General features: G+C 39.8%; 1 protein-coding gene across 1 annotated transcript in view; it reads right to left on the reverse strand.

Moving 5' to 3' along the window:
- Nucleotides 1-6,635: 6,635 nt before the first annotated feature.
- The window catches only part of TREH (trehalase), a 68,401-nt gene continuing 62,575 nt past the window's right edge, over nt 6,636-12,461 (reverse strand). Inside the window, exons 14-15 of the mRNA XM_077456851.1 lie at nt 12,121-12,174; nt 6,636-7,877 (exon numbers count right to left, since the gene is read on the reverse strand). Coding sequence (XP_077312977.1) covers nt 7,737-7,877; nt 12,121-12,174 — 195 coding nt within the window. The 3' untranslated portion in view covers nt 6,636-7,736. The remainder of the gene's footprint in view (nt 7,878-12,120; nt 12,175-12,461) is intronic.

Here is a 12,461-nt window from a genome sequence, read left to right on the forward strand (position 1 = left end):
AAGGATAATATTACGTATGGATGATTGTAAAACATACAGATGAGAAGCCTGCTCTTTTTTTGCAGATTCCTCACATCTCCCTTTGTGTTTCAGTGTAAGGAGTGAGGCGCCCCCCTTCCAATTCCTGTGTAAAGCAGCCAGAGAGTTTTGAAGATCTAAGAAATTAGTAATTATGGTGTTGTTGTAAGAATTTAATCCTAACTGAAATTGTTAGTTTTTACTATATAACTCTAGGATTATTTTAAACAAAGAAAGAAAATTGATGATTGCGGCTGACACCCTTTTATATTCCTTAAAAGGTAGATATGATTATTATAATTATTTGAATGTTTTAGTTCTCCATTCTAGCTTAATGAGCTTGAAAAGGGAAAAGATTTCACTCACTGATAAGACCTGGTTGATTTCATATTTTAGCATGCCAGAATCTTAAAGGAACTATGCAAGTTAACCCCCCTGACGGTATTCCCGAGTCTGACTCGGGGTGGATTTTTTATACCAAAAGCGGTATCCCCGAGTCAGACTCGGGACAGCGTCGCTGGATCCAGGAGGAGGTTTCCTTACCTTCTCCTTCGAATCCAGCGATGTCTCCCCGCTGTACGAGCGAGCCGTGCCTCGCTCGATCTATCACATCGGCGATCTCCGTGCCCTGCGAGCGTTGCGACGCACGGGCACGGAGATCGGCGCCAAATTCAAAAAGTGAAATAAACAGTATACATACAGTATAATGTAATCTTACAGATTACATTGCTGTATGTAAATATTTCACATCCCCTTTGTCCCTAGTGGTCTGCCCAGTGTCCTGCATGCAGTTTTATATTGTAAAAACTGTTCTTTATGCCTGGAAACTGGAGATTGTCCATAGCAACCAAAACTGTCACTGTACATCAAAAATGATTTTAGACCAGCTAGAAAACAGCGATAATAAATTAGAATGACTCGCAGAATTGAGCGATAGCGATTTGTGGGGAGATCCGTCATCAAATAGTGAAAAGTAATGACAGTGACAATTCTGCAACTCAGCAAATTTCAGTGTTTTTGATTAGATTACATTATTGAATAATTTTTATTATTGTTATATTATTATTTGGTACAATTATTTATAATTATTTATTATATTATAATTTATGATTTAATTTTTCAAACTTTATCATACCTGGGATGTCTGCTAGACTCTGGTTTGGACAGATTTAAGAGAGTTATTCCTAAGAATTGCAGGACTACAATATAAAACGCCAAATTTTCATGCAAAATAATGGTACCGCTTTTAGCACCTAAAATCCGAAATAATGGTACCGCCAGGGAGGTTAAGAAGCAGTAGTTAGACAAGGAAGCACATGCCAGAAGAGAGAAATCAGAAGGTTATTGATGATTTAAAGAAGTAGATAGGAAACATGAATGTGAATTGCACTAGAAGAAAAGTGGACAGAATGTTGTAGAATTATTAATGTGTGGCCCTCGCAGAACAACTCAGTTGGCTTGCTGGATGTGAGACAAGAAAAGACTGAGGATGTTTTTGATTACTTTAAATGTGTCCAGTCCGTGGATGATCGTACATCTTTACTACCATAATAAGGAAACAAGGATTTGAATGGGCTTTGCTAAGAGTAGTGTGCAGTAGCATTGAAGCCAAGAGAGAGGTGATAAAAGAGAAGACAACAGACTTAATGCTTTTATAGCCTAAGATAAGATTCAAGAAGATAATTTGTTTTTCAAAGAGAAACCAGAAAATGTTTAAATTGTGGTACAATTGGGCATCTTGCCAAGAAGCGCAGATATCAAAGAATATTGTGAACAAAATGATGGAATAACAGAATTGCAGTTGAGGAATCAAAGCTACGATAGCCTTTGTTTGGCTTGTGATTTTATAGTTGCATCCATCTCTGACCCTGCTGAGATAAATCACATTAAACGGTTTAATGAGAAAGATGAGGAGCAAACATTTATGCTCATCTGATGCAAGAGCAACATGAAGAAAAAGATGGTGATGAAGGCAAAGATGGGACTGGTGCCAGTACTTTAGCATTAAGTTCAACTGAGAGGTGTCCAATTTGTCTGAACAGTCTTTCCCTGGAGGTTGGCTTTCCAGAAGATTGTTGTCATGTTTTCTGTATATCCTGCATTCTTAAATGGTGTGAAACCTCCTCATCCTGCCCTGTTGACCGCAAACCCTTTCAAACCGTTTATAAAATAGGTCCAATTTGTGGATGTACCAAGATCCATGTCATGGCAAGAACACAAAAAGAAAACTGCAGCTGCTGCAACCTGGGCCAGTGGTGCTGTACAAAGGAGAAAATATGTTTTAGAACGGATGTTATGAAGAAATATGCAAATTAAATCTTGAAAAGAGCAAGGACAAAACATTTGTCATCAGCAAGGCTGATAGCAAGTATGAAGCAATCCTGCTTGAATTAGGAGAAATAGAAGTGAAAAGATGCACTACAATCAATGCTGCCAGCGTCTTCCTAGAGAGAGAAGGAGACCTCAAAGAGGAGGGTGACCACATCTGCTTTAATTGCATGAAAGAAGAAATGCAGCAAAATCTCCCCAGTAAAGGACACTCCTGTTGAAAATTCTGATCTGATCCTGTTTGCAGAGGCTTCACCCCTGTAAAAAGATGGAGTCTCAAGAATGGCAGATGCGGTGACAACATTGGAGGAAGTGATTGAGACTCAACTACTCCCTTCATCATTTTCAGCGCAGGCTGCCAAAGTGGTAGCACTCACAAGAGCATGTGAGACCGCAAAGGATCAAACAGCCAATAGTGTTTTGCCAATATATGCAATAGTGTTTGTCAGCTTACCTTTCCTCCATGTGTTCACTTCTAGAGACCAGCCACTCTCACTGCTTTTATAATATCCCCTCTAGCATGACGCCACCCCAGCCCCTATCAGAGAACTCTATATTAACCTGTGCACTTCAAGCCAACCCTGCTGAACAACTTTGTGTGTTTAGCTTCCATGTGCATCTTGCTATGTGTCTTCTACTTCTGATTCCAGTTACTGATCTTGGCTTGTTCTCGACTATCCCTGTCTGCTTGTGACCCTGACCTTTGGCGTGTTCTATGTTTATCCTTGTCTGCTAGTCGCCCTGACCTTTGGCTTATTCCCTTACTATCTCTATTCTCCTGTAGCCTACTGTGGGCATGAGCTGGGAGACCCTGGGGGGTCACGACCTGGAGCCAGTTGCAGCCCAGTCCATCCTCACCACTAAAAGGCTCTGGCGAACACCTGCTAGCTCTTAGACTCCACACCCTAGGGAATCTTATGCTCCAGACCCTGTGGGATCCATCTTGGTGTTCCTGCCTTCCTTTACCACCCAGACTCCCATCTGCAGCAGTCAGCCGTAGCGTCCACTACGGCGCACTCCTGATCCCAACGGTGTGCATCTGTCACCTGGCCTCAGGTAACCTGATACCAACATCTACTCTGATAGCAAGTATGCTCTCTAAGTAGTCCATGATTATGGACCAATAAGGAAGAACAGAAGATTCACAACTGCTGCAGGAGAACCAATTAAAAACTGGAAATATGATCAAGAACTTTTTGAAGCAGTCACCCTCCCAAAGGAAGTAGCCATCCTGAAGGTCAAGGCATATACTGCCAGAAAGACTGTTGAAACACCAATGAAAGCAATCATGACCTTGAGCTACTGATTTTTCAAAGGAAGAAGAAGAAGCCGTAAAAGATTGAAGGACGAGGTGATTAAGAAATTGCAAGAATCTGTACCTGATGATTGGACTGAAACAATGGAAAGGGGCAGGAGCAAAGAAGGAATCTTGTGCAAGGAAAATGGAATATGTGTTCCACCTCAAACAGAGAAGATGATCATGCAACTAGGCCATGGCCCAGGTCATGTAGGCCTTAAGGCAATGGAGAGAAACATAAACAAGGCTGGTTGGTTTACACAATACTCCAGAAATGCAAGTCAAGACTTTGTTGAGGGATGCATAATTTATGCTAAAAATAACCCAGGAAAACCGACCAGAGTAACACAAAGACATTTGGCCAAGCCACTTTTCCCTTTCCAAGGACTTCAGATTGATTACATCCAATTGCCCAAATCAGGCCAATATCAATATGTTTTGGAGTGCATAGACATGTTTTCAAGCTGAATAGAAGCCTGCCCGGTGGCTAAAGCAAATGCCAAGACAACAGCAAAGAAGCTATTTTCCGAAATAATACGCTGCTTTAGAGTCCCTGAAACCATAGAGAATGACAGAGGAACACATTTCACTGGACAGATCATGCAAATTATATGCAAAGACTTGGCGTTGAGCAGGCCTTCTATGCCCCTATCATCTTCAGAGTTCAGAGAAGGTAGAAAAATATAATGCAATCATTGAAGACAGGCTAACTAAATGAATGCAGGAAAAGGGAAAACAAGTCAGTAAGAAGAAACAATGGCCAAAACTGTTGCCTCTGGTTCTTTACAACATCAGGGTTACCCCTACTTATAGGTTAGAGAACTTAAGCCCTTATGAGATTTTGTTTGTGTCCCCACCTAAGACAGGGTTGTATTTTCCACATCAGACTGCTGTAATGTATAATGATTTTGTTTTTTATGCAATTGCCTACCACAAGCAACTAACTGAGATGCACAAGCTTGTTTTTTGATTAACTGGAACACATGATTTACAACCAGGTGATTTGGTCCTAGTAAAAGAACATGTGAAAGTACCTTTTGGAACCAAAGTTTGAAGGACCCAACCAAGTGCTCCTGACAATTGCTACAGCTGTAAAGTGACGTGTATACATGCCAGCCATTGCAAGAAAGTACAGCTAATTTCAAAAGATGAGTAAACTGCTGTTATGCCTTGTTTGATCTTAGCAGTCAAGGCTATGGAGGAAAATCACCTGTACAAATTACACATGCTAACAGGCATAAGGAGTAATTTGGTTAATTGATAGATATGTTCACATAGGCCAGACAGTTAAAAAAAAGACACATACCTAGTACCCATTTACTTTCATTTTGAGTTTAAAAAATACAAAGCTGCCCAAAATACCAGTATGTCTAGAAATACCCCAAATGTTCTATTATTGTGAAAATTTATGTTAAAAATTACTTAAATAGGTGTTCCCCTAAAAATATGAATAAATAAAAGTCATCAGGTACAAATACTGCAGCTGCTGACTTTTAATCATCAGACCCTTACCTATCTCAGGGTCCAGCGATGTAGGGGAACGAAGCCCCGCTCGTCCCCTCTTCGCACGCTGTGATTGGCCGCGCAGTCATCTGGGACCTGTCACGTGTCCCAGATGACTGACAGGAGGGAGGGGGCAGAGCTGAGCCCTTCCTGCACCGAGGGGAAGTGATGTCACCAGCCCAGGCACTGAAGGAGGCAGACTATGAGGGACCCTCTAGTAACAGGCATTTGGAGGTGAGTTAAAAAAAAAATGCCATTTTTTTTTTTTACATTTTTTTAGGAATTTTAATCATTTTTTTTTTTTTGTGTGTGGAACACCACTTTAAGGCATTTGGGAATATCCCCTTATTAAGTAAGGGAAAGAGATATATAATGTGACATTATGATAGGAAATAGAAGAGAAACTCAGATTACATATTGTTTTTGTGCTAAATGTGGAATACAAAAGATTACTACAATTATAGTTAGAACTGAGGAAGATGACCCCAAGGAAGAGATAGTGTTATCAGATAGTCAGATTAGAAAATTCATATGAGGCCAAGATGGGTGATACGAATGAGTAATATATAGAGACACTTGTAACAGTTTGTCCCACAGTAAATACCTGTTTACCTTTTCTCATGTTCCTTATATTAAATTTTTACTAGTTTGAGTGATATTGATGGTGTATATAGAATGGACAATAATCGAGAGAAGATCTCTTCCCTACCCCCACATCCAAGTGCTAATGTTTTTCCCAAGTGTAAAAGTTGCTGGCTGTGCCATGTGCAAATTTAGTATTCAGTTTGCTGTGAAGAGATGCTACATCCCTGAACAAGCTTAGTTTGATGACTTCATGTCCATTTATTAGATGATTTCAGTATTATTAGACTCACTGACAAACTATCAGCAGCTTCCAGCAGATGGCTTCAGTGTAATGCTGCATACACACGATCAGAAATTCGGCCAGCAAAAGACTGATGAGAACTTTTGGTCGGAAAATGCGGCCACGTGTATGCCCCATCGGGAAATTCCAATCGTCTGTAGCAATTCCAACATGCAAAATTCCTACGCATGCTTGGAAACAATTTGACACATGCTTGGAAGCGTTGAACTTAATTTTCTCGGCTCATCGTAGTGTTGTATGTCACAGCATTCTTGACGGTCAAAAGTTCAGAGAATTTTTGTGTGATCGTGTGTATGCAAGGCAAGCTTGAGCGGAATTCTGACGGAAAAACCATCCAAGATTTGCGCTTGTGTGTATCCAGCCGTGGTTGTATGCAGGATGTTCTGGCCCTTACCTTTGATCAGTTCTCAGTACTTGCTTCCAATAGTTATACTGAAGCCATACAGACATACTGTACTTATGCCTCACTACAGTATGTATTCAGGGACACATTCAAGCCTATTCATTTATAAACTGGTGAGACTGACTTTCAGGAACATAATGTTTCAAGTAGTACATTTGGGTAGAGTTGGAGGCTTAAGAAAAGAACACCAGAAACAAATCTGTAATGAATGATCAACAATGATTGTATTATGCTAAATGCAGCGAGGAGAGGAGAGTTGGAGGTTTTTTTGACTTGTATGGACCATGTCCCAGCAAATTATATCACACTAAGAACTTTATATATAAGCATTGTTCTTTAATGGATTATTCATATTTTGAATGAATGCACTTTAAACTACACATAAAGTGCATTACTTTGAATGGTACCATTCTCATCAATGCATTTTTTACAGTTCTCCTAAAATACACTTTTTATGCTAGTAATGGGTGGTAACTCATGTAAAATTCCCTACATGTGTTTTAAAGGATTAGTTCACCTTTTATAAAAATAATAATAAATGCACATAATTTTGCAGGTAAAAAAATGTGTATTTATTATTTTTTATTAGGAAAGCATTCCAGTCGTGAACAGAAGATCGCGGGTGCAATGCAGGTTCCCTGCTGGCTGTCCGTGCAAGCTGTCTGCTCGCACCTCATATGAGCAGGTAGTTACACAATGTCAGGAATAAAGAATGAACTACCTAGAGCGCTCAACAGCGCTCTGGTAGTTCACTGAAAACTACAAGTCGTCAGCCGCAAAGGCTTGCAGCAATTGTAGTTTTTCCATTCACAGAACTGTGAACGGATAATGAGGCCAGGCAGGCGGAGTTCTGCAAGGCCAGGTTCTTTTTTTTAAATTGTGACAGTGAGTTTGGGGGGGAAAAGATTCCTGGCTCTCGGTCACTGGAGGCGGTGGATCGGGGAGAGGCTGCAGCAGTGGAAACATATAACATGTTCCACCCAAAGAACGGGTGCAACATGTAACATGTTCCCAAATGTGAACTTATCCTTTAATTAATGGAGATGCACACTACACACTCTTCATTGAAATGCATAAGATAAAAACATGTGAAATGTATCAAAAATACAGCACAACACATGCAAATAGTATGCTAAAGATACATGCATTTCTATGTGCGGAGGAAAAAATTGACCCAAATTCCATTAAGCAGCTACATGGTTCACATACATAAATATTTTAGGACATATGCAGAAAATTCAAATCACATAAGAGATTAACACATTTAGGAAAAGGGTCTGAGGAAAGTAGCAACATAAGATTTATACCAATAAAGTAAGCATTATTATCGGGAACAGTAAAGCAGGAAATGATAATGAGGTCATGATGGCTGAATTAGTCAGACGGGATTTGTAGAGGTCCAAAAGCTGAAGGATTACTCCATTGCTCCATCCAAAGCCAAGCTGAGAAAGAAAATAAAACAGCCTGGTAAAATAATCTGAATTACATACTAATGCAGTGCAAACATTTGATTTTTAAAAGTAATATTTTAACAAAAATTAACGACAATGCTGTTAAATTTGCATGTATGTATTTTTTTTAAGTGAATGGTATTAGCTTCCTCACCATTACTAAAGGCAGAAAGGTAGAATTACAGTAATACAATTCAAGCTACAGTGGAGAAAATAATTATTTGATCCTTTGCAGATTTTGTAAGTTTGCTCACTTACAAAGAAACAAAGGGTCTATAATGATTGTCATAGGTGTATTTTAAATGATAGAATCAGAATATCAACCAAACATGCAGAAAAAACACATGATACAAATGTTATAAATTGAGTTGCAGTTCAGTGAGTAAAATAAGTATTTGATCCCCAAGCAAAACATGACTTCGTACTTGGTGGAGAAATCCTTGTTGGCAAGCACATAGGTAAGACGTTTCTTGTAGTTGGTTACCAGGTTTGCACACATCTCAGGAGGGATTTTGGTCCACTCTTCTTTACAGATCTTCTCTAAATCCTTAAGGTTTCTTGACTGTCACTTGGCAACTTGAAGTTTCAGCTCCCTCCATAAAGTTTCTAAAGGATTAAGGTCTGGAGACTTTCTAGGCCACTCCATGACATTAATAAGCTTCTTGTTGCCTTGTTGGCAGTATGTTGTGGGTCATTGTCATGCTGAAAGACCCATTCATAATGACCCATCTTCAGTGCTCTGGCTGAGGGAAGAAAGTTCTCATCAAGATTTTACAATACATGGCCCTCTCCATTGGCCCCTCAATGTGGCAAAGTCGGCGTGTACCTTTAGCAGAGAAACAGCCCGAAAGCATAATGTTTCCACCTCCATGCTTGACTCTGGTGATGGTGTTCTTAGGGTCAAAGTCAGCATTTTTCTTCCTCCAAACACAGCGAGTCGAGTTAATGCAAAGAGCTCAAATTTTTTGTCTCATCTGACCACAGCACTTTCTCCCAATCTTTCTCTGAATCATTTAGATGTTCATTGGCGAACTTCAGATGGGCCTGTACATGTGCCTTCTTGAGGAGGGTGACCTTGCGTGTGCTGCAGGATTTCAATCCATGGCGGCGTATTGTGCTACCAATGGTTCGTTTGGTGACTGTGGTCCCAACAGCCTTGAGATCATTCACAAGCTGCTCCTGCGTAGTTCTGGGCTGATCCCTCAGGTTTCTCATGATCATCCTTACCCCATGGGGCGAAATCTTGCAAGGAGCTCGATTGATGGTTATTTTGTATTTCTTCCATTTGCAAATAATCGCTCCAACAGTTGTCTGCTTCTCATCAAGCTTCTTGCTGATGGTCTTGTGGCCCATTCCAGCCTTGTGCAGGTCTACAATCTTGTCCCTGACTCCTTTGTATTTGTTCACTTTGTTCTGGGAAAAGGTTGCCGCCATCCTTTTTTTTACATAATTATTTATTTATTTTTTAAATCGTCTTATGAGGTTTTACCGGCAACCAACCAACAAGACACTGTTTTTAAAAAAAACTTTCTTTTATTGCAAAATTCTTTAAAAATACAAACATTCCTTAAAAAAGACATAGGGCCATATTTATGTCTACAGAGCATTTTTACAAATGTATACAGAAAATGATAATATTCATCCAATGTTACATATTATGTGAGGTTTGATATTCAGCAGATTGCTCGCTTTGGACACCACACATCCAACGCAGTTCTAGATTCAACTAATTAATCTCTTCCTCAGGGATAGTCAGATGCCCCTAAATATGACAAGATATACCACCACGTCTCAAAATGTCTGCTCTTTTATCACTCTACACCTGCATATGGACAGCGGTGGTCCCATGCAAGGATCATAGGTCTCCCAACAAGAATGGGGCTACCGTATATATATGGACTGGGCCCACGTTCCACTCTCATATAGTCCAGAAAATGTCATCCATGTCTGTCTTTAAGCACATCACCCATGATTGTGCCTGATGTCCTTTGACAGCTCTTTGATCTTGCCCATGATGGTGAGGTCTGAATAGAAGAAAGATTCTGTGGGTAGAAGTCTTTTATACACATAAGAAGTTGTTGTTGTTAGGAGCAATTAAATTGACAAAACGAATCTGTGTACCACATGAGCACATACTGTATGTAGCCAGTCTGTGGGAGCCAGAATTATGGTTGGTTGGTAGGGGATCAAATACCTATTTTATTCACTGAACTGTAACTCAATTTATAACATTTGTTTCATGTGTTTTTTCTGGATTTTGGTTAATATTTTGTCTCTATCATTTAAAATACACCTATGATAACAATTATAGATCCTTCAGTTCTTTTGTAAGTAGGCAAACTTACAAATTCTGCAGGGGACCAAATAATAATTTTCCCCACTGTAGATGACCTTCCTTCTTCAGGCATGGTGGAATTACTGTATTAAAGAATACCCAAGCTTTTTAAAAGTTAGCATTTTTAGCCTTGTAACATGTCACTGGCAAATGCACACATTCAGCTGACAACTGGTGTATCATCTTGTATTTTGTAATATCCTTGGTACTACCAAACCTCTCCTTTTCCCCACTCACTTTTGTTTGTTTGAATCAAACAGTGTACATTAGTTGCTGTCACATGCATTACTCTAGGCACACTACAATTCCAATAGTCGATAGTCCCTAGTTCACCTTGGGAGCGCACATGAGAGGGGGATACAAATCTACTTACAGATTGAGAACAAATGTAGCCACCCTCTAACCTCCTAGAATCGAAAATATTTTTGTTTAAACCAGAGTTTAGTGTCACTTTAAGTATTTGGTACTTTATTTAAGTACCGTAAGTAGAAAAGAAGAAGATATCGGCACTTCCAGAGAGTAAAAACAGGTCCTTTATTGTACAACCGTGGGAACGAAAGGCATGCCATGCACGCACTTTACCCACGAAGGGTCAAACTTTGCTAACTTTTCTTAAGCAGGCCATACATAGATCGAAATGTGGCCTGTTCAGCCGGGGCTGGCTGAATTTCAATCCATGTATGGGCAGACTGGTTGTATGAGCTATAAATAGATTTTCTTAGCTTTTCCTGAACAATCAGTGGCGCTGGCTGCAGTCGGAAACAGTGATCATTATATTCTGATGGTGGTAAAGTCTCCCTGCTGTCAGAATACAATAGCACAGCAAGAAGTATTCCCCATCCACACATTTGAGGTTGAATAAAAAAAATGAATCATGTATGGTCAGTTTACCTACTTCCAGGCCACACTATAGCCAAAAGATGGCTACAGCGTAGTCATCCAGTTCTGGGAGGGCATCCATAAATGTCCTCTCTGAACCCCCATCTCCCACATGTCCCTTGGGGTGTGCATCTGGCACACTCTGTGACCACTGTGTACCTTCGAACACAGATGATCACAGTAAAGGGCCAATCACAGCACCTCTTTACATTGTGATCAGCTGTGTCCAATCACAGCTGATCATATGTAAAAAGACTTGCCAGTTATCAGCAGTCCTTTCCTCCCATGCTGTATCTGTGTGAGGAAAGAAGAGCAATTAACCAGCATGTCAGTACATTGTTTACACTGATAATCAGGACACTGACCATCAGTACTCTGATTATCAGTGCAGCCACATTAGTGCCAATCAGTGCCCATCAATGCTGCCTATCAGTGCCCATCACTGCCTTCTATTAGTGGCTCCTCATCAGTGCCACCTATCAGTGCAACCTCATCAGTGTCCATCAGTGCAGCCTCATTGGCGCACATCAGTGAAAAAGAAAAAAGAAAAAATTACTTATTTGCTAAATTTTATAACAGTGTGGATGGGCATGTTGTTCCTAAACATGTGCCTTTCCCCTCTGCTGACAAATATCCATTGCTACTTGATTGTTCAACCTGATGGATGTGTAGGAATCCAGGCAAACACCTAAATATACAGTTGGTCTATAGTATATATGTATGTGTCTAATTTTGCTTTGCCATTTTGTGAGTTACATATTACGTTCATTATGCACAGCTACTTTACTGAGCTTTACTGTTCCTGAATTGCTTCCTTAGTAACTGATACGCGGATTCGTTATTGTGCTGAAAGCCAGAAAACCCAGCACATAACCCCCAATTAATATCTGGATAATTATAACCCTGTGACCTGGGCTGCAAGCTCAACTATTAGAGATGGTTCATAGACTTTAAAAGTATAACAACTCACTTTGAAGAAAACATAAAAATCAAAGATGAATGGTGATATAAGGGTTTTACCTGTACTTCATATTCGCCTCCTCCACCTGGTTTACCATCACCTTCAACATCATACTGTTAAAAAAAAAAGTGTTAAATATACAATCACCATATATTGATGCATACATTTGGTTTGGATTTTGACATTATTATAAATAATTATTGAAGTTCAGGGAAAGAATTAATGTTATTACAGGGTATTTGCTTCTGCGTGATGTGATTTCTGCTCCTTGTGCATACTGTATATAGTCTGTGTTTCTAGAATTGAATCCAATAATAAAGACATGTCCATAATTTAGCCACTTGCATGCCTCCTAAATTGTATTTATTGGGTCAGAAAACTCATTTTTAAAGTTTTTAGT

The sequence above is a fragment of the Lithobates pipiens genome, unplaced genomic scaffold, assembly GCF_037356315.1.
Source record: "Lithobates pipiens isolate NorthernLeopardFrog02 unplaced genomic scaffold, aLitPip1_a1.2 Scaffold_27, whole genome shotgun sequence".
NCBI lineage: Eukaryota > Metazoa > Chordata > Amphibia > Anura > Ranidae > Lithobates > Lithobates pipiens.